Source organism: Hyperoodon ampullatus (genome assembly GCF_949752795.1).
Source record: "Hyperoodon ampullatus genome assembly, chromosome: 13".
Lineage (NCBI taxonomy): Eukaryota > Metazoa > Chordata > Mammalia > Artiodactyla > Ziphiidae > Hyperoodon > Hyperoodon ampullatus.
Window position 1 is genome coordinate 5751229 of NC_136926.1, and position 21872 is coordinate 5773100.

The window sequence follows — 21872 nt, forward strand, 5'->3', positions numbered from 1 at the left end:
AGATGAGGCGACCTGCCCCTGGTCGCACATCAACCCTCCCTCCTGTGTCTGTGTCGGGTCCTGGGGCTCTGGCACAGGGACGCAGCAGGGCCTGGGCCTCGACCTCCCAGGTTAGGAAGATGCCTCAGCATTCTGCTTCCTTGAAAACTCAGAATGGAATTGTCATCCAGGAAAGGGAGCTAAATCACTCTGGAGCCTCTGGATATTTGCGGTCTTGGAAAAAGCTGATTTTGAGTTTTCTTCCCTTGGGACAAAGAGCACTTCCTTCGGCTTGTTGACCTTTCACCTTCCAGGCTTCAGCAGCGTCGGGAACAGCTCCAGCGCCTTGAGCTCAAGCTCTGGTTTGGTGACACCCGCTCCACGCTAACCCACGGGAAGGACTGGAAGAGGGACCACCTCCGTCCTGGGGGCAGGACCGCGGGCCTCCGGTAGGCGCTGCAGTACACCAGCAGCTCTCAGCTGCGCGCGCAGCCACCCGCAGGCCCCGCCTGGTCTCACGCCTGGATCCCCAGCCATGGAAGTAACTGCTCAAGCCGCCGTGCGCGCCCTTCCTCTGGCTGCTGTAAACAACGGCCACAAACCCAGTGGCCTAAATGCACTGTCTGAGAGTTCTGAAGGTCGGGTGTCCAAAATCAGGTGTCAGCAGGGCTGGGAGTTCCTTCTGGAGGCTCTAGGGGAGGGTCTTTCGTTGCCTTTTCCAGCTTCCAGGGGCCCCCGCGCTCCTGGGCTCGTGGTCCCACCGCACTCTGGCCTCTGCTCTGTCGTCTGCCCCCTCTGGCTCCACCGCTCCTGCCTCCCTCTTGTAAGGACCCTGGTGATCACCCTGGGCCCCGGATAACGCAGGACACTCTCCTGGTCTCCAGAGCCGCAGCCGAATCACATCTGCAGAGCCCCTTCGCCGCATCAGGTGACACGCACAGGCTCCGGGAGTGAGGACATGGGCGCCTTTGGGGCCGTTATTCTGCCTCTCAGCACGCCACCCCACGGCCTTCTAGTAAATTCCTTTTCCGCCTCAACTGGTCAGAGTCCCTTTACTATTGCACACGACTAAGAACTGACCATCCTCGTGGCATCTCTGGTAAGTTCCTGTCCCCCTGGTTGAGCCACAGATTTCCATCATGTGACACTCCTCCCCACCGCTACAGGCTCAAGAGACTGAATTAACAGTCCCCTCGGGGGCTTCCCTGATGGTGCAGTGGTTGAGAATCCACCTGCCGATGCAGAGGACACGGGTTCGTGCCCCGGTCCGGGAAGATCCCACGTGCCGCAGAGTGGCTGGGCCCGTGAGCCATGGCTGCTGAGCCTGCGCGTCCAGAGCCTGTGCTCCACAACGGGAGAGGCCACAGCAGTGAGAGGCCCGCGTACCGCAAAAAAACCCAAAAACAAACAAGCAAAAAAACAGTCTCCTCGGTTTCTCTGGATTTCCCCAGGGCTCCCAGTGGCAACCGAGGTCAACGCAGGGGGACGGGCCAAGCTGGTGCTCAACCTTGGTGCCAAGATTCAAGTGGGCAGCCGCCAGGAGGGGGAGAAAGAGAGTGAGAGCGAAGGATCCTGCAGAAGGGGCTGCTCGTGCACGCGGCCAGGGGTCTGACGCACGTGGCCAGGGGTCTGGTGCACACTGCCTGCGGCTCAAGCTGCGCTTCTGGCTACTGACATGTGCAAAGGTGGAGAGGCAAAAAGATGAGTAACGATAAAGGCCTCCCTACCTGAAGGAACCAAAGCCCGTCGTGGGAGGCTGGGGAGCAGGGGGAGGGCGCCCGTCTCAGCACAGCACCGCACTCACCGTGGTGTAGTACAGGATGATGTCACTGCTGCTCATGTTGCCGTGAAGAATGTGCTCCTTCAGGTGCTGGATGAGGGTTCCCTGGGGAGAAGCGGGGGAATGCCGTGTGAACCGGGCTGCTTCCTCCGAGGGCACAGAGGCACGCGCAGCCCAGACGCTCGGCCCTGGGGCAGGAGGGGTCAAGGAACAGGCAGAGCTCGGAGCACCCTCACCGTGACGAGCAATGCTCCCGTCCCTCTGCCACCTGACCCCTAAGGCTCGCCGGGGACACGAGAGGAAACCCTGACCCGACCCTGCCGGCCTGCAGGCTCTGGGCGCCAGGTGATCAGGAGCACAGGGGACCCACCAACCTCAGGCAGAGGGGAATGAAGACCACGGAGCGGAGAGCCACAAAGATGAGGGTAAAAGGCTGGGTGCAGGGACACCTGCCCCTCCAGACCAGGGCACTACAGGCCAGGCCTGCTCCCTCGTGGTGGACGGGGAAGACTGGATGCCTGAGCAAGACTGTCGCCGGGGCGCACAGCCGCTGCTGGGTCTGCAGCTCTGAGAGCCTCGGATCAGAGCTCAGGGACTCCTTGGCCGAGGGGTAGCTCGAGACCCTGCTTTCAGCTCAAACGCCCAGTCAGACCCCTTTCTCCCAACCCCGACATGTGATCTATTATTTTTTATTTTAATGTTCACTGGGCAGTATATTCACTTGGACCGAAACTCGAAAGCATACACCATGACAAGCCCCCCCCGCTTCTGCAACCAGTAACCATATACGTTTCCCGTGTACATTTCCAGGTATGTTTCTTGCCTATCTGCATGTATTTATTTATGCTGGTTTTTTATTTGGATGCACTGTCCTGCAGTTTGCTTTTTCCATTTATCAATAGAGGGAGCTTCCCTCATGGTTTTTTGTACAGCTGTATAGTATTCCACTGCCCAGACCCCACTTGTTCCAAATGACTCTGTGTCATCTGTAGCTCACAGGGAGGACAGGAAGCTTCCCAGCCCCAAGGACAATGCAGAAAGCAGAGCAAGGGGACCCTGAACCAGCTGTTTCATCTCTCGGTTTTCCCATCCTTTCAATGGATCTCACACAAGATCCTAAGGCTAGATGAGGGACGCGGCCCCTCCGAAGCCCCTGAAAAGGCCAACCACTGCACTCAGTCTGGCCACAGATGGGAGCCGCCAGCTGACGGCAACGGTGGCCCTGGTTGTTTAGGAACTATCGGGACCCACATATTAAAACCAGCCTTGATGACCCTCATTGTACCCAAGGGAAACAAAAAAACAAGCCAGGGCTTCCCTGGTGGCGCAGTGGTTGAGAGTCCGCCTGCCGATGTGGGGGACGCGGGTTCGTGCCCCGGTCCGGGAAGATCCCACATGCCGCGGGGCGGCTGGGCCCGTGAGCCATGGCCGCTGAGCCTGTGCGTCCGGAGCCTGTGCTCCACAACGGGAGAGGCGACAACAGTGAGAGGCATGTGTACCGCAGGAAAAAAAAAAAAAAAAAAAAAACACAAGCCAGTAGGAGGAGAAGATCCCTTTCAAAGCTCAACAGACAGAATGGCCATCATCAAAAAATCTAGAAACAAGAAATGCTGGAGAGGGTGTGGAAAAAAGGGAACACTCTTGCACTGCTGGTGGGAATGTGAATTGGTACAGCCACTGTGGAGAACGGTATGGAGGTTCCTTAAGAAACTACAAATAGAACTACCATATGACCCAGCAATCCCACTACTGGGCATATACCCTGAGAAAACCATAATTCAAAAAGAGACATGTACCAAAATGTTCATAGCAGCCCTATTTACAATAGCCCAGAGATGGAAACAACCTAAGTGTCCATCATCGGATGAATGGGTAAAGAAGATGTGGCACATATATACAATGGAATATTACTCAGCCATAAAAAGAAACGAAATTGAGCTATTTGTAATGAGGTGGATGGACCTAGAGTCTGTCATACAGAGTGAAGTAAGTCAGAAAGAGAAAGACAAATACTGTATGCTGACACATATATATGGAATTTAAGAAAAAAAAAATGTCATGAAGAACATAGGGGTAAGACAGGAATAAAGACACAGACCTACTAGAGAATGGACTTGAGGATATGGGGAGGGGGAAGGGTAAGCTGTGACAAAGTGAAAGAGCGGCATGGACATATATACACTACCAAACGTAAGGTAGATAGCTAGTGGGAAGCAGCCGCATAGCACAGGGAGATCAGCTCGGTGCTTTGAGACCGCCTGGAGGGGTGGGATAGGGAGGGTGGGAGGGAGACGCAAAAGGGAGGGGATATGGGAACATATGTATATGTATAACTGATTAAAAAAAAAAAAAAATCCAAAAAAAAAAAAAAAAAAAGCTCAACAGAAACAATCCTACCCAACAAATTCTCTAACTCAAGAGCCAGCGCTCCTATTCCCGAATATGTCCTGATGGCACCCCGTCACCAGGCCCGCAGCGGGGACCCCTGCCCTGGGGACGGACCACACGGGGGTCGGAGAGACGGTGGTAGAAAGGCTGCTGGGAGGGAGAGCCCGTTCTGAGGGTTCCCCGAGGCCACCCTGGGTCTGCACGCGGGAGCCAAGAGCCCGGTGGCTTCACCGTGTGTGCACTGTAGGGTCAGGGACAGCACAACCGCGCCCACCCAGGACAGTCACAGCCTTCCTCGGAAAGTCCCTCAACACACACTGCTCGCACTCAGAGCAGGCGGGTGACCACGTGGGGACAACAAACATTTCAGGAACCCTTTCAATGAACGCTAAGTGTTCACGTGGCAAATCCACAGAAAGGACTGGGAGCTCCTGGATTATGGGAACACGTGGCAGGTCCCCCTCGATTTCCCTTTTCACTTAGATTGGCCTCTACACTGCATCTTCGCCAGTACGGTCTGCCTCCATAAGCCTGGCCCGTTCATAACCCGCCACGTACCCACCCGCTCAGCACCCTCACCCTCTTGATGGCACAAAACTCTCCTTGGCTTCCCTCTGTATGAACCTTAATGAGCCGCATCAATAGCTCGTCCCTTAATTTCTAAATATTTATGGCAAGTCTGAATGCTTTCCCCGAGCGTCAGGAAGTATAAGCAGCATGGTTTCTGGATCTCAAGCAAGAAGAGTAATTTAAAAGAAGGAAGAGGGAGGCTGTTTTCTGGGCTCTTCTGTGGGCTTAGAAAACACAAAACAGCAAACGAGGATCACAACCTCCCAACCCAACCCTGACCCTGCTGCCATGTCAGCCCCAGGGGCACTGTCGGCAGTCCCACCGCGCTGCTTTCAAGTTTCCTCTCGAGATAACTCTTGAAAACAGGCAAGATGCTTAGTCACTTCTCTGGAGATGCAAGAGCCCAGCGAAGCCAGAATTAATATAATTTTTCCTGACTTTTCCATATTCTAAATATACCAAGCACAATGATTTTATGAGCAAACTACATTTTATCTAATACATTTTTATGTTCCACTCCTTAAAAAGGGACATTCGCTAGGCAAAGAGCACTAAAAATAAAAGTACAGTCGGGCATTTCAGTTTTTCCTAAAATGTGCTGTTTTCCCACACACACACCCCCAACGCCCTGGCCCGCAAGGCCTCTAAAAACACTCATCTCTGTGGCCGGATATCGGGCCTCCGACCAGGCACACCAGGGGTCCCCCTCCAGGCAAAACACGATGCCAGCAGCTACACCTTAGGCTCTGAACATGCCCGACTCAGCGCGATAAAACAGGATGGTGAGCAACAAGAACTCCCTCCTACAAAGAGGCCACTGGGCTCGGTCAGCGCTGCTTCCAGAAATCAAGCCTTTGGCCCCCGATGTCCCCTCCCTCCCGCTCCGTGGTTCCTGAGTCGCCCACTGTCTGTGAACAGGCTCATGTGTATCTGGCGGTTATAATTCCTAACCTGCCATCGGATCTTCCTTGGATCCAAATCCAGGTAATGACAAAATTGTATTAACCTGTTTCCACGTTCTGATGAAAACACTGTGTCAAGAGCTGTATTAAGGCGTTAGAGTGATTCTACGGCAGGGGTTCAAACAGCTTCTAGATGTTCTAGCAGAGAACAGCTGTACAAGCTAAATGAGCTGGGATAAGAGAAATTTTATATTTCACGTTCAAATACCGCCATCTGGCCGAGCGATAGCTAGAAGGCTGTTAGACAACGTGATGTTTCTCCACTCAGATAATCCTCGGGCCTCCAAGAGGGGAGGAGGTTAAAACGAGGCCGATAGGGTGGGAGCTCGTCCACCGCGATGGATGTCCTTAGGAAGAGAGGAAAATTAGACCCCAAAGAGACTCTGGGAACGTGCGTGCAGAGAGGAAAGGGCACGTGAGGACACAGTGAGAAGGCAGCCGCCTGCGAGCCGATGACAGAGGCTCAGAGGGAACCAACCCTGCCCACACCCCAGCCTTGGACACCCAGCCTCCAGAGCCACAAGGAAGTAAATCTTCGTTGTTTAAGACCCCCCAGCCCGTGCTATTTTGCTACGGCAGCCTGAGCTGACTCACACAGCACAGTAAGTCTTCCCTCGGTTAACCACACTTTATAACATAACCCGAGGCTTTCAAACTTTTTGACCCCAGCCCACGGTCAGACAGAAGTTTGGCGACGCCACCCAGCACGTGCACCGTCCGTACCCGCGCTTACATGACAGCTTTGAGAAAACACACCAACACCTCTTAGGACCCTTGATGTGCTGATATTTTCTCTTCTCACCTAACCTGTTTCCTTCTGTTTAAAATGCCGGCAGATGGCCAAAAAACACATGAAAAGATGTTCACCATCACTAATTAGAGAAATGCAAATCAAAGCTACAATGAGGTATCACCTCACATGGTCATAATGGCGATCACCACAAAATCTACAAACAGTAAATGCTGGAGAGCGCGTGGAGAAAAGGGAACCCTCTTGCACTGTTGGTGGGAATGTAAATTGATACAGCCACTATGGAGAACAGTATGGAGGTTCCTTAAAAAACTACAAACAGGGCTTCCCTGGTGGCGCAGTGGTTGAGAGTCCGCCTGCCGATGCAGGGGACACGGGTTCGTGCCCCGGTCCGGGAGGATCCCACGTGCCGCGGAGCGGCTGGGCCCGTGGGCCATGGCCGCTGAGCCTGCGCGTCCGGAGCCTGTGCTCCGCAACGGGAGAGGCCGCGACAGTGAGAGGCCCGCGTACCGGAAAAAAAAAAACAAAAAAACTACAAACAGAACTACCATACGACCCAGCAATCCCACTCCTGGGCCTATACCCTGAGAAAACCATAATTCAAAAAGAGTCATGTACCACAATGTTCATTGCAGCTCTATTCACAATAGCCAGGACATGGAAGCAACCTAAATGCCATCGATAGACGAATGGATAAAGAAGATGTGGTACATATATACAATAGAATATTACTAGGCCATAAAAAGGAATGAATTGGGTCATTTGTGGAGATGCGGATGGACCTAGAGACTGTCCTACAGAGTGAAGTAAGGCAGAAAGAGAAAAACAAACATCGTATATTAACATATGTGGAATGTAGAAAAATAGTATAGATGATCTTGTTCGCAAAGCAGAAATAGAGAGACAGACATAGAGAACAAATGTATGGACACCAAAGGGGAAAGGGGTGCAGCGGGTGGGAGGAACTGGGAGATTGGGACTGACACACATACACTATTGATACTATGTATAAAATACATAACTGATGAGAACCTACTGTAGAGCACAGGGAACTCTACTCAGTGCACTGTGGTGACCTAAACGGGAAGGAAATCCAAAAGAGAGGGGATATGCGTATAACGGATTCACTTTGCTGTACAGCAGAAGCTAACACAACATTGTAAAGCAACTCTACTCCAAGAAAATTAATTTAAAAATAAATAAATAAAATAAAATGCGGGCAGGGCCCATCTGTTAGACTCACAATACCCTAAGGGGTCATGACGTGCAGCGTGACTGTCACCGGCTCGCCCGGCGCAGGCCCTGCCCTGGTGGCGCTGTGGCGTCCCGGTACCCCATGGCGACGGGGCCACAGCAGCTGGGGCAGCAGCCCCCCACCGCCCGGCTCGAGGCCGGATCTCGGCGCAGCACCCCACCTGGAGAGCGGGGGCGGGGTGCGCCCTAGCCAGCAGGAAGCCCCCAGGCAGGGACGGCGTGCAGACCTACCCCGGCCGAGTGCACCATGCACTTGGGCGCTCCGGTCGTGCCCGACGAGAACATGATGAAGAGCGGGTGGCTGGAGGGCAGCTGCTCGAACTCCATCTGCGGGGCCTGCGCGCCTCGCCCGGTGGCCAGGAAGTCCTCCAGGAACACGCTGCGGGCAAAGAGGCGCGGGAGACAAACGGTGAAGGTTCTAGAACGCCGGGCGGGGCGGGGGTGCGGAAATCGGTCGCATGCTCCCGTTCACCCCCCTCCACGTCTACCTGGGGGACGACCTAGATTCCAGGGACCTGCCTTGTCTGGAAGCTTCCCAAGAGAGAAGGGAGAAGTCGGGGCTCACAGATTCATGCTAATTGAATAAAAAGTGACTGAGTGAAAATTTCCGGTTGCTTTTTCTTAATATTTATTTATTTATTTCGGCTGCTCTGGGTCTTAGTTGCGGCAGGCATGCAGGATCTAGTTCCCTGACCAGGAATCAAACCCAGGCCCCCTGCATTAGGAGCTCGGAGTCTTACCCACTGGACCACCAGGGAAGTCCCGAAAATTTCCGCTTGCTGTATTAGCACCGTTGATGGGACCAAGGGCTGTCTCTCCAGAGAATCTAAGCGCTTTAATAAACACTGTGGAGAAGGATCCCTTGCAATTAACACATTGGCTGTTTGTATGCAAACTCTGCGGAGGACGGGGTCTGAAGTGATGCTCAAGTCCCCGGAGCCCAGGCGCTACTAACTGTTTGCTACTAGCTGTCTGATCAGCAGATGCCTGGTTTCCCCAGGTTCCCCAAAGGCAAGCTAGAGTCCAGGGCGTCTGAATCCTTCCCTTTCCCCCCAGGAGAAGGGAGGGGAGGAGGTGCCGGGTTGTGTAAGCTCTTCTGACACCTGAAGGGCACAGCCAGAAAGTGGTGCCAAGGTCCCAACTCGAGAGTTTCTGTGACAGAAAACCTGCAGGGCAATTGTTCTCACTATTTTCCTGTATCCTGAGGTTTACAATGGCCAGATGCAAATATCTGTCCAGGAACAAATAAAATTAAGCCCAGCTATCGGCTCCAGCCTGAACAGCCTGCCCCTACCCTGCCCCCAAAGCGGCCGTAAAGCGCCACTGCATGTCACCAAGAACCGCCGAAGGGGCTGTTTTCTGAGCAGAAACAGGGTAGCGGAAGCCACAAAGCCACCTTGGGAGAGAGGCGGTTTCTCTATTTTGAGATCGGCGGAAACATCGAATCCAAAACCCCGGCCCTGTTCCTCCACTGGTTTAGAAGGGAGAAGAAAGGGGAAAAATCGAAACTACTGTTTCGTCAAATGGAACTTTCTTTCAAGGAAAGGGGAGAAGTCAGTTAAACTCGGCCTGCGGCAAACTGCCAAGGAGAATTACTCTGAAATACAAACGGATGCACACGAAAAAGTGAAGAAGTGTGCTGTCTTGCATGGAAAGGCACCCTGAAAGATGAGGATGTGGGACTTCCCTGGTGGTCCAGTGGGTAAGACTCCGCACTCCCAATGCAGGGGGCCTGCGTTCGATCCCTGGTCGGGGAACTAGATCCTGCATGCGTGCCGCAACTGAAAGATCCCAAATGCCTCAACGAAGATCCCACACGCTGCATCTAAGACCCAGCGCAGCCAAAATAAATAAATAAATACATAAAAATAAATCTTTAAACAAAAAAGATGAGGATGTCTCCTGGGGGAGGTGCGGCCATTTGAAATGGGCACCCCAAATAATTCTGAGCGGTAAACAAGCAGACCCTTCCTCTCCAGAGTGTCAGGAAGATTATTCACTGTGGAACCTTCCAGCCAATGAAAACCCCATTCCGCCTCCACCTCCCATCCAAATCCCATTTACACAAAGGGCCCAATCGAATCGGATGCTCCACACGGAGAAAAACGTTTTCTTCCCATCGGTCTATAAATCACAGTAAATAGCGATTACTTTTGTTGCTTCCTCTAAAAAGGAAAAACCCAAAAGGCAGTCCCCCCACAGAGGCGCAGATGCGCTTTCGGTTTATCTGCGGCACCCAGCAATCAAAGGCTGGAGAGCGCTGGGGGCCTGCTTCCCGGGGGGACCGGGGCTGCAGAGCTCTCCGCACGGCCTGAAGCTAAACGAAGTGGTTAATGTTGCTTCTGGATGCGCTCACTTTCTATCAATCACCAATAAACACATTGAGAAAAATAAAAGCCAGGCCACCGCGGGGCCAGCAAACCGTCCTGTTTTCCTCCTGGCCTTTGTGCATACGGCCCCGTCAGTAAAACCAGGGGAGCTATATTCACGGCAGGGGTGTAATTTATCAAGGTCGGCAGGGTTCCCACAGTCTAGGGGACAGTCCAAGCGCCCAGGCCTGCCTGAAAGGACCTGCACATCCTAACCCGAATGCTCCAGAGGACACAGCCCACTCTGGCCTGCAGCTGTCACCTGCTCATAATGACAGACGATGTTACTGAGAGCTAACTTCATGCACACTGCTAAGCCTGCGAGGAAGGTGCTGTTATCCCCATTTTACAGATGGGGAAAACAAGGGACAGAGAGGTTGATCACTGGCCCGGAGCCACACAGCTGAGATATGACCCGAGCAGTGTGGCTCGAGACCATGGCCTTAAAGGAACAGTCACTTTGCTGCAGCTCCCTTCAGCCTCTGGAACCCTGGTACTGCAGCTGTCCCCAGACCCTGCTCACCTCTCAAGGTCCCTCAGGTGTCACCTCCCCCAGGCCCCACAGAGAAGCAACCACGCCCTTCTCTCACCTCCTGGGCACTTCCTGTCCCCAACTCAGTGAGCACGGCTGTGTCTACTGGGCCCAGCGGTCACAGCTCCCCCTTCCTGCAGGCGTGTTTTGTCCCCCCAGCTCGACTGTAAACGTGGGGGACAGCACATGAGCTCTAGCCCCCTCCACGCCCCCCGGAGGGCGCCTGCACAGCGCCGCTCAGCCACGCGTCCACCCCGTCTGCCTGAGTAGCAAGGCCTCCTCGCCGCCTCCCTCCCCCCACGGCACACACAGGATCCCCACCTGCGGCTCTGCCGCCGCTTCTCATGAGGCCTGAGGCCACTCAGAGACTCCTGCCTGCAGCCCAGATGCGAGGCTAAAGGGACAGGTTTACCTGCACAGGTAAACACACCTGATCTCAGAACTCGCTCCTCTATGATGGCTTACAGAGAGATGAAAGGTGTATAACAAGAACTTTGGGAAGAATATCAACTTGGACCAAACCATAATCCATTTTCTTAACTGTTCAGAATTAAGGTGCTCACCATTCTATTCCACGTCAAGGCCTGTGGTCTATTAGCTTATAAATGTCAGAAAAGCAAAGGAAGATGCCATTAGCAATGGCAACAAAAAATAGGTTGTAAAACGAAAAAAAAATACATATATATTATGTATGTGTATACCTTTGTGTGGATGCATGTGTGTATATATACATGCATACAAATAAACATACATATGAACCACATACACAGAGGTGTATGTGTGTCTGCACATACGCACATCCTCACACATATGCACCTGTGGATACACATTAGTCACCGTTCAGAACTGCTGTGGCCAATCCAGGGAGCCAGCCAGGCCCCATCCAAGCCCACCACTTCCAAGGGACACAAGACAGGAAGAGTTAGGATGCCTGGGACAGTCTCTGTTCTGCCACTAAGTTACCACGTGGCCCCAAGGGATTCCTCCTGGGGCCCTCGGGTCCCCATCTACAGAATACGATTTTTAACTAAGACATCTTGCACCTCTAAAACACTCCAACCCCAAGTGCAAAGATCCACAGAACCTGCAGCCCGGTGGGACTTTGAGTGGGTTTCACATGCAACCAGTGATCAGCATGCGGCTGGCTTACCTGTTTGGAATCTTGGAAATGTCTATCTTCTCTCTGGAGGAAACGTAAGGAATCACCACCACTTTTTTCAGGTCTGCTAGTCCTGAAAACAGCGGGGAGGAGAAAACACAAGCTTACAGGACACAACATACCTAGTTGCTAATCTTTTTCTTTTTTGCTAAAATGTAACACAACCTAGGACTGAGACTACTCCATTTTTGCAGGGCTCTTGGGACCCCTGGGGGGCTCTCACCCCTGCACCGTGCCCCCCACGCCAGCCCACGCACCTTTAACGACCTGCTGCAGCTTGTCCATGTGGTCGTGCTCTTTGCCATTGTACACGACGGCCTCCACAGAGAAGATGAGCTTTGGCTGAATCTGAGAAAACCGGTCCAGAACGCCCTAGAGTGGAAGGAAAGCGTCGTCATTGTTCATCTAAAAGGCAAAATCCTCCAGCAGCCAACGGGACAGCTGCATCTCCAGGGAAAGAAAAAGCAGCGTGCCCAGCGCACTAGCCACATCCCTGCATCCCCATCATCCAGAGGCCAAGAAAGACAGCCAAGCAAACGGGACATGCACCCGAGACAGGATCATCACTTCAAAGAAAGCATCGGTACAAAGAAACACCGGACGGACTTACAGACATACACTGAGTCTATCAAATGGGAAAACACAGGATGAGTATCTGCACGACCACAGAGATCCCCCATTTTACAGCAAGAGCCTCCCAACACAGCTCCTCTGGCACATGTAAGTGAAGACTCACCTTCCCAGAAGGCAGCTCTGTATGCAAAGTGGTGCCACATTTAGGCCCTCCTTTAATCTTCAATCAAAGAGGTACCTGAATCCTCCGAATGGTATTTCTTGCCAAGCAAATGTATGAACTCACAAATGTGTACGCTCGTAAACAAGCCCCATGAGAAAAAGCAGGCTCTCCACACCCAGCTGTCTGTCTCTCCACACACAGAATCACCGTCCCGCCAAGCACCCACCTCTCCCTGAGAGAAGGTGCACCCCCCGTGCACACGCGGAACTTGTTTCGGGAACTGCTGTGAACTGCCGCACGCAACCTCATGATGCATTGATACAACCTGCGTGTGACACCGAGGGTGACGGGTACAGGCCCTCTCGGATGGACTCCTCTCCCGCTCCCCTCTCAGCCTGCCAAGTGCAGACCGTAGTGGAGCCATTTCCATCCACAAGAACAGCACCCAGAAGGCATCACCCAGATGGCACTCCTAATCCCTCAGTCCAATGCAGCGGCTCAAGGTCAATGCCTGGGCTACTCCAAGGGCACCAGCAGTGATGCCAGAACCTCCATGTGAGGACCTGATGGGCAGGGTCTCCACCCTGGCTGCAGGTTAGAGCCACCTGTGGCGTGACGATTAATTAAACTCATTAAGTAACTAATTAACTGGCCTGGAGTGGGCCCGGCACTGCTTCTCAGAGCCCCCAGGAGTCAGCACAGCACATGCCTAAGACAAGGGGAGGCCAGGGCCCCTCGGAGGGGTCCTGGCGACAACAGCATCACTCGGGGCCCCAGACCTACTGAACTGGAAGGTCTGGAGTTGGCCCGGCAATCTGTGTTTTCACAAGTGCTTCGGGTGATTCTAATGCACAATAAAATTTGAGACTCTCTGGGCTAAAGATTCAAGGACTGATTCTATTTTCAATGCCTTCAGATTTTCAAGACCAGAAGCTGAATTAACAGAGAAGAGCTGCGGGCTGAGAGGAGGAAGAAGCATTTGTTTATTCCATCTACTGTGCCAGGCAAGCAAACAGAGTTCTTTCTCCTTGGAACATATAATCTATTGGGGTGGGGGAGTAGCAAAGCAATTATAAATGTCTTTGTTTCCAGTTTCTAATTGTTTTCAGTGAACTATACCCATGGTTTAGGTAGCCAGGAAAATGAAAAGAAGGAAGGCAAGAAGGGAGGGAGGGAGGGAGGGGGAAAGGGAGGAATTAAAGCCATAAGGGAAAATTAATGATGGACTTGATCAATAAAACCAAAATCTTTTTTCCAAAAAGATCAATAAAATAAGCCTCTTGACAAATCTGACCAAGAAGACAGATATTTCTAGCTAACACTTACATAGTACTTACTACATATCAGGCACTGTCCTAGGCACTTTACTAATATTCACTCACTTAATGCTCTGACATAGAATTATTATTCCCATATTCCAGATGGATAAACTGAGGCACACAACCATACAAAATCGGAAACCACACTTCACTACAGAAAGAGGGAATAATAAGTGACAAAGCACTATGTTCAATTTTGTTAATAAATTCATGAAAGCCAGATGAAGTGGATGATTTCCCCAAGAAGACGTAAATTTATCAAATATGATTCAAGGGGCTTCCCTGGTGGCGCAGTGGTTGAGAGTCCGCCTGCCGATGCAGGGGACACGGGTTCGTGCCCCGGTCCGGGAGGATCCCACTTGCCGCGGAGCGGCTGGGCCCGTGAGCCATGGCCGCTGAGCCTGCGCGTCCGGAGCCTGTGCTCCGCAACGGGAGAGGCCACAGCAGTGAGAGGCCCGCGCACCGCAAAAAAAAAAAAAAAAAAAAAACAGGACCTGGAGGTCTTGGTGAGGCTGGCAGGTTGGGGACCCAAAGAACAAGCAGCCCCGCACCTGGAGATGCCCACGAGCCCAATGGGCGCGGGAAATCCAAGCAGATGGAGGGGGAGACGTGGGAGAGTTGGAGGACGGGGCACGCGGTGAGCAGAGGAGCAGGGGCAGGGCACACGCAGAGCCACGGGGCTTCAAGAGGAGTGAGCGATGCTCCCCCGCATCCTCGAGCACAGGCCGTGTCCCCACCCCTCCCTGGAGCAGCCTGCGCAGACAGGCATACGGCCTGCCAACAGACGGCGTCCTTTCAACACCAGCCTGGCAAGGCGAGGGGAGGTCACCACCGCGTTTGTGGGCGGGTGAATCCACGTGTGTGGAGACCCCGCCCCCATACCTGTAAACTGCCTGGTAACCATCGCACACGTGTGTGCCACGGGGCTAGAACTTACTTCGTAGTCAGTAAGGATGTGGCCCCATTGTAAAAGAACCAAATAATTAAAATCAGGATTTGCAAGAGAGTGGCAATTCTCCCTTTATTATAGAGAAAATTCTTCAGTGATTTGCAGCAAAAAATTGAAAGTAGGAAAAACATTCGTGTTTCACTGCAAATTTCAGAAACGTACCCTTTACTGAAACTGGGAGACCATCTAAGTGTAAAACGGTGACGTCGGAAATTAAGAACAGGAGCCTCCTTTTTTTTTTTTTCTTTTTGGCTGCGTGGCATGCAGGGTCTTAGTTCCCCGACCTGGCGTCGAATCCCTGCCTCCTGCAGTGGAAGCTCAGAGTCCCAACCACTGGACCACCAGGGAAGTCCCAGGAGCCTCTTTTTAAAGCAGAGATTTGCAAACCACTGAAGAGGACCATCCTGGGCCCCCGTGACCCCTCTGTCCCGCCCCAGGCCGCACCTCATCATTAACTCTAGATGCTTCGCTGCAGGTTTTAGCTACTGGAAAAGAACACAGAAGACATCTGAGGCTCTGGAGTCATTGCTTTGTCCCAGGTCCTCAGCACACAGGTACCGGTGCCCACATGAGCAAGCGCTGTGTCTCGTGACCCGGACCAGGGCTTCCCGGCCAGGAGGGCTCACCCTTGGGAGCTGGCAGGTGGTGCCAGCAGCCGGGGGCCCTGAAGTCACCAGGCTGATACATTAACTGTCATTCACTGCTCAACAATCACTCCAAAGGATCGTGCACATGGCTACCTGCCTCTGGCTCTACACCAGGGTCCCAGCAAAATGAGGACCGCTTTCCAGAACTCAGGGCAGAGCGAAGCATCTTAGTAGAACGGCGTTTGGCCCTGTCACTTTCTGACCGAATAGAGGGCTCTCCTGAGGCTCAGGCCATCACGCCCACAACTCCCACCAGCAACTGTGCTGAAGGCCGTGGCCAGGGCGGAGCCAGGCTGCCATCTAGTGCGCGTGCGCTTCCAACGAGAGCCGCCACCCCGGAAAACCCGAACCAGCCTCAAACCAGGGAAGGAACGCCAGGGATGCCGCTCCAGGGCCACTGGCTGCATCCTCTGCACAACAGGACCTGGGACCAGAGTCAGCCAGAGTGGTCTGCGGTGGTGACATTTTGCACAAGACAGACCCACGAGGATGGGCACAGGGTCAAGGCCAGCTGCTGATACTACAGGCAAGCAGGAGGTGGCTGGGCCCCAGCCCGTCCCCTCAGCCTCCAGCCCTGCACCAGGTGGCTCAGACCCGCCACCCGAGGCCAACCCAGGAGCTCTGCTCTCTGGGAAGCCCTCAGGCAGGGGCTTCGTTCGGGCCCTAGAAGGCCCCGCCCCCGCCCCCACGCTGCACGATGCCTCTCCAGCATCACAACTGCTTACAAGTTCCAATTCACTCAGAAACACCCACTCTCTACTCATCGGGAACAGCTGACATTCACCAAGCTGGGGCGGGGGGGCGGGTAGGTCTGAGCGCTGTCCCAACCCCAGATGGGTGTCAATGGTGTTGTCCTCACAAGCCCTCCTACGGTGTGTCCCCGAGGACACAGAGATAGGAAGCGGCAGAGGCGGATTCAAACCCAGGCAAGAGCCTGCCTGCTGGTAACCTCCACGCCACATGCCTTCTCCAGCCCCGAGGCTCCTTCACCGCTTCCCAGCAGCACAGCTCAAGGCCTGCTGAGGGATCCAAGGACGACAGTGCCCAGGGACAGGGTCCCAACCCTCCAGGACTCCCCAAGAGGATGGCCTGGTCCCAAGCAGCTCACACGGCCTCACAGAGGGCCTTGGGGACCAAGAGGCCCCCTGGAGCTCCGGGCTCAGGTCAGTCCTGGCTGCCCTGCCTGGGGGGTCCGGGGTGGAGGCAATCTGGGAGAGGCCCAGCAAAGCCCCAGGAGGCACAACCACGGCCACCAGCAGTGAGGTCTGGGGTGACCACCCCCTCCCCGAACTCAGCAGGGCCCAGTCCTCATCCCATGGGGCCAGGGCCGGCCTCAGCCAATCGCCTCACCGCTCCAGGCCTCTGTGTCACAGAAGCATGTCTGTCCCTCCTCTGCACGGTGTGGGGGGAGATAAGAAATACCTTGAGAGACCTCCCCAGTAGTCCAGCAGTTAAGACTTCGCGTTCCCGATGCAGGGGGCCCAGGTTCGATCCCTGGTCAGGGAACTAGATCCCGGCTGCCGCAACTAAAAAGATCCCGCGTGCCGCAACTAAAAAGATCCCGCGTGCCGCAACTAAGACCCGGTGCAGCCAAATAAATAAATAAATATTTTTTTTTTTTTTTTTTTTTTTTTTTTTTTTTTTTTTTTTTTTGCGGTACGCGGGCCTCTCACTGCTGTGGCCTCTCCCGCTGCGGAGCACAGGCTCCGGACGCGCAGGCCCAGCGGCCATGGCCCACGGGCCCAGCCGCTCCGCGGCACATGGGATCCTCCCAGACCGGGACACGAACCCGCATCCCCTGCATCGGCAGGCGGACTCCCAACCACTGCGCCACCAGGGAGGCCCAATAAATAAATATTTTAAAAAAGCAAAGAAATACCTTGAAAACCTTTTCCAGAAGAGCAAGTCTCAAGGCAGAGGCTGAGTATCAAGTTCACACCCAAAACGCCCAGCCTGTGGACAAGGCACATGGACTGCAGAGCAAGGAGCTGGAACAGCGCCGTCCCTGCACCTGTATCCTAAGTGTATCAATCCTCCCGCGTCAATCACAGGCCCACGCAGTCTACACTCGTATCATGAGACTCTCTCTTCCTGATGCCCCTGCTTTGCATGTGAGGATAAATAACTCACCCAGGAATGCATGGCCAGCAAAGCCAGGCCAGCCCTTAGCCCCATGGCTGCACTGACCGGTGCCCAGCACAGGGGCCACGCCCAGAGCAGAGGAGGAGCGGTCAGGGACGTGGATGCCCGGCATGTCCTCTAACGGGCCCAGCCTCGTGGCTCCTGAGGGTCCCTCATCCCCGAGGTTCTGCAACCAGTAAAGGTTCCTGATCAGGAGGTAGGGGTCCCAGGAAGTCCTGCTCTGCTGCTTCTTCCTTCCCCATGGGGGGGCTCAGTGCGTGCTTCCTGCCCCTGCCTGGGCCACTCCGCCGCTGGTGCACCCTGGTCCCTGGTGCCCTTGGGGTTTACGGGGATGAAGAGGCCTGCCACACTCCCGCACAGAGCACAAAGCTCAGCCCCAAAGTAAGACATCAGGAATGGCACTTATGGAGCAAACTTTCCGTAAGCAAATCTTCCATGAGCAAATCTGCAGAGGAAACACGTCAGAAACCCTCACGTGGCCATGAGGTCACAGGAGCCGCGACCGGGCGTCTCCTGCTGGACGCTCACAACACCGCCCGTCACACATAACACGCACTGACGCAGCCAATGCGCACGGCTGGGCGTGGGCAATATTGGGAAGGAAGGATCGTTCACTTTTAGACTTAAAGAGAGATTCGCTACTTCTGGCTCCTTCTCTCCTGCTGATTGCGAGTCACCCGCCGGGGAGATGGAGGGCCATCGTGACACTGTGTCCTCCCAGCCTGGCCGGCCCTGCCCGGCGGCTGCCCACACCCCAACCCAAGATGTCACGGGGGAGTCACACAGACTGCTCCCCTGCGGGGGCCGCACACCCGGGGCACTTGAGGGGACCCCGACTCACGTTCACGCCGAAGTCTGGGGACGTGGAGCTCCAGATGGCGCCGATGCTCGCGGCCGCCAGCATGGCCTCCACAGCGTGCGCGCTGTTGGGTAAATAACCTGTGGAGGGGATACAGGGAGAAAGCTTGGTTCAGGGTGTGAGGATGCCGCGGACTTCCAGAAGCACCTCCCAGAGTCACGGTGGGAGTGGGGAGAGGGGCTGGCTGTGAGCGGCTCACAGAGCAGGGCCAGGCCCAACCCCACCACCTGGACATTTGCTCAGATGACCCAATCACTGCCGCCAGCCTGACCACTTCCCGTCATCACCCCCTCCGACACATTCCGATCAGGGATCCCTGCACGATCCCGGCCTCTTCTCACTCCGCTCCGCCTCCCACTCTGGGCTCAGTCACAACAGCCTCCCTTCAGTTCTAAGCTCCCCCTGCCTCAGGGCCTTTGCACAAGCTGCCTGCGTTGCCTGGACACGACCACCCACACCAGCCTTCGCTACTCATCCTTCAGCTCCGAAGGCAGATGGAACTCCCGCAGGGAAGCCTTCTCCAAGGCCGCCCCAAGAACTCAGGTCCCCTGGCCAGTCGCCCACAAAGCACACCGTGTTTCTCCCTCACCAGATCTAGCATGATAACCACCTAAGTATAATCATCCTAACTGGCAACTTCATATCTGGTTCTCTCGTGAGGGCAGGGACGTTGCCTGTCTCGCTCCCTGCTTTACCCAATGCCTTCTGGTACGCCCTGCAGATCAAGGTCCGCAGATATGGGTCTACTGGCCGGCTGGTGGGAGGATGCTTGGATGGAGGGAGGGAAGGAGAGGCTGCAGGGAAATGAAGACTCAGCAGAGCAGTCAAGACATATGAAGTCCTGCAAGGGACTCAGCCCTCCACCTAGTAGGAAGCTGAGTTTTGTTTTGGTTTTTTTTTGGCCGCACCACGTGGCCTGCGGGATCCTAGTTCGCCGACCAGGGATCGAACCCGGGCCCCCTGCAGTGGAAGAGCGGAGTCTTAACCACTGGACCACCAGGGAAGTCCTCTGGGCTTTTATGATAATAGAGGCAGAGACTCTTTATGGACAAAAAGACCATGATCAATTAAACAGATCGTCCTAAATGCTCCAAAGAAAAGGATTTGTGCACAAGGCACCAGGGAGCAGAAGGTCCCGGGCCTCCCCTGAGCACGGCTCCCTCCCTGGGTGACACAAAAGCCCTCTGGGCTCCAACACCCCGTGGTGCCCTGAACAGCTCTCCTCCCATGGCTCTGAACTGCCTACTTGACCACAGCGGTGGGTACTTCGTTTCTTTGGGTTCACTGCATCTCCCCTGCTGGGTGTCCCATGGCGCAGGGGTCGTGCATTGCTCACACGGCCCCCGGGCTCCGCCCAGCCCTGGCACACAGCAGGCCCGCTGATGGATGTCGGCTGCCGAGAAGACACTTGGCCGTGAGCGTACTGAGGTGTCTCCACGGTGCCATCGCCCCAGGCAGGGCGGGACTCACCACCCAGGGAGGCTGGGTGACCTGCTGGCTGTGGGGACTGACACGCAGCCAGGAGACGCCCGCTTCACAGACGAGAAACAGTGCCGTGAGCAGTGAGCAGCTGTGACTGCATCTTTGAAGGCCTCCAAGCATCTCCCCATTCAATCCCCCTCTGCGCTCTTCCCTAGCGCTCTCTTCTGGGAAACACAGTCCCCTGTCCTAGTAACTGTGATCAGGTCAAATTAGAATCCAAGATGTGACACTCAAGAAGGGGGTGTCACCAAGCACCAGCCTGACTCTGAGGAGTGAAGGGTAACGGAACAGGCGTCCCCCACGTAACACGGCCAAGCGGCAGCCCCGGGACATCCTGCTCTCCATTTCTCCTTCTCAAGAAACGTTTGCTTCAAAGGGAGATTTTTAAAAATGAAAATTGGGGCTTCCCTGGTGGCGCAGTGGTTGAGAGTCCGCCTGCCGATGCAGGGGACACGGGTTCGTGCCCCGGTCCAGGAGGATCCCACATGCCGCAGAGTGGCTGGGCCCGTGAGCCATGGCCGCTGAGCCTGCGCATCCGGAGCCTGTGCTCCGCAACGGGAGAGGCCACAACAGTGAGAGGCCCGCATACCGGAAAAAAAAAAAAAAAAATGAAAATTGGGGGGAAGAAAAATTACTGGAAGGGAGAAGAACCTTTTGAATTCCTTTTCTAGACAAATTAAATTGGACCACGAAGAACCCAAGGTATTGAGGTTGCAACCACAAAAATGCCTGCTCTGACCCAGCACTCGCATGCATTCATCCAATACACACTCGTTATACACCTACTATGCGCCAGGTACCCGCAGACTGAGATGCAGCAGTGAACAGAAGACAAAGCCCCATCCTCTGGTACTGGAGGACAGACAGACGTGCACACACACACGCACATGCGCATATAATCCTGTGATTTCAAGGAGACAGTAAGGCAACAAAGGAAAATAAAGCAGGGTGCAGAGAGAGTGGTGATGGATTCTTCCACAGGACAGCATGGACGGCTTCTGAGCAGAGACCTCAGTGAGCCAGGGTAAACCCTTAGATCTGTAGGAGAACCTTCCATCCAGGGCTGAGACAGGCGATAACATCCCTTACACATCCTTTACTATTCATTCCTCTCCAGTCAAGTAACACAGCGCGGGGTCGCTCCATGCCCAGCTCCATCATCTGAGAAGGAGACTCGGGGCCTGGCCCCTTCACATGGTTCACACAGGGTAAGGCTGCCCTCTTTGCAAACACACGCCGAGCGCCCACCTGCAGTGAGTCCCACGGGAGAGGCACGGTCAGGCCAACATGCCCGGTGGCTTCTCCTGCTGACGGCCCGGCCTGCAGCCCCTGTCCCATGGCCCCCGGAGGTGGGGAGGGCAGCCCAGCAGCCAGACCCCCAGGCCTCGTGGGTCTTAGAGCCAAACAAAGGAGACTGATGCCCAAATAATCAGAAAACCAAACAGATAACTACCAACGACGCATCCTTTGAAGAATGAAAACAAGATGCCGACAGAGGGTCCAACAGGAGGGCCTGGCTCAGGGGCAACCAGGGGGCTTCCCTGAGTGAGGCCATCTGGGGACAGAGCTGGGGGCAGGCAGGGCGGAGGCCGGCTTCCCAGCAAAGGCTCTGCCGGACACTCTTAGGAGGACGGGCCGGGAGGGGAGTGCGGAGGCAGGAAGGAAGCGAGCGCGCAGGGCCGCCGACCGGGCCCCAGGTTCTCGTTCCCACCTTGGAGGCAGCGGGGGTCAGCGAGCCTCCGAGCAGGGGACGGACACCATCGATGCCACTGGGGTTGGTGCCACGAGAGAAGTCGTGTGGCCAGAGGACAGATAAGCCCTCTTCTTTGGTTTAAGAATAAGATCTGATGCCTGATCCCGGAAGGAGCAATGTAAACTCTGACCCCAGCACTGCAGCAAAAAGCACACAGAACCCCAGCCGGACCCAGACTGGGAACCGCCCCTGGACACATCCGTCATTGTCACCAGCCCCTCCCGGGGTGCGTGTGGACGGG

General features: G+C 54.7%; 1 protein-coding gene across 5 annotated transcripts in view; it reads right to left on the reverse strand.

The window, feature by feature from the left end:
• AACS (acetoacetyl-CoA synthetase) overlaps nucleotides 1–21872 on the reverse strand; it is a gene marked incomplete at its 5' end in the record, with an annotated part of 50295 nt that overhangs the window by 19190 nt on the left and 9233 nt on the right. For all 5 annotated transcript variants that reach the window (XM_079717652.1, XM_079717650.1, XM_079717654.1 and 2 more), the window contains 5 exons: nucleotides 1784–1864; nucleotides 7916–8063; nucleotides 11736–11817; nucleotides 12002–12116; nucleotides 18379–18476. In XM_079717652.1, coding sequence (XP_079573778.1) covers nucleotides 1784–1864; nucleotides 7916–8063; nucleotides 11736–11817; nucleotides 12002–12116; nucleotides 18379–18476 — 524 coding nt within the window. The remainder of the gene's footprint in view (nucleotides 1–1783; nucleotides 1865–7915; nucleotides 8064–11735; nucleotides 11818–12001; nucleotides 12117–18378; nucleotides 18477–21872) is intronic.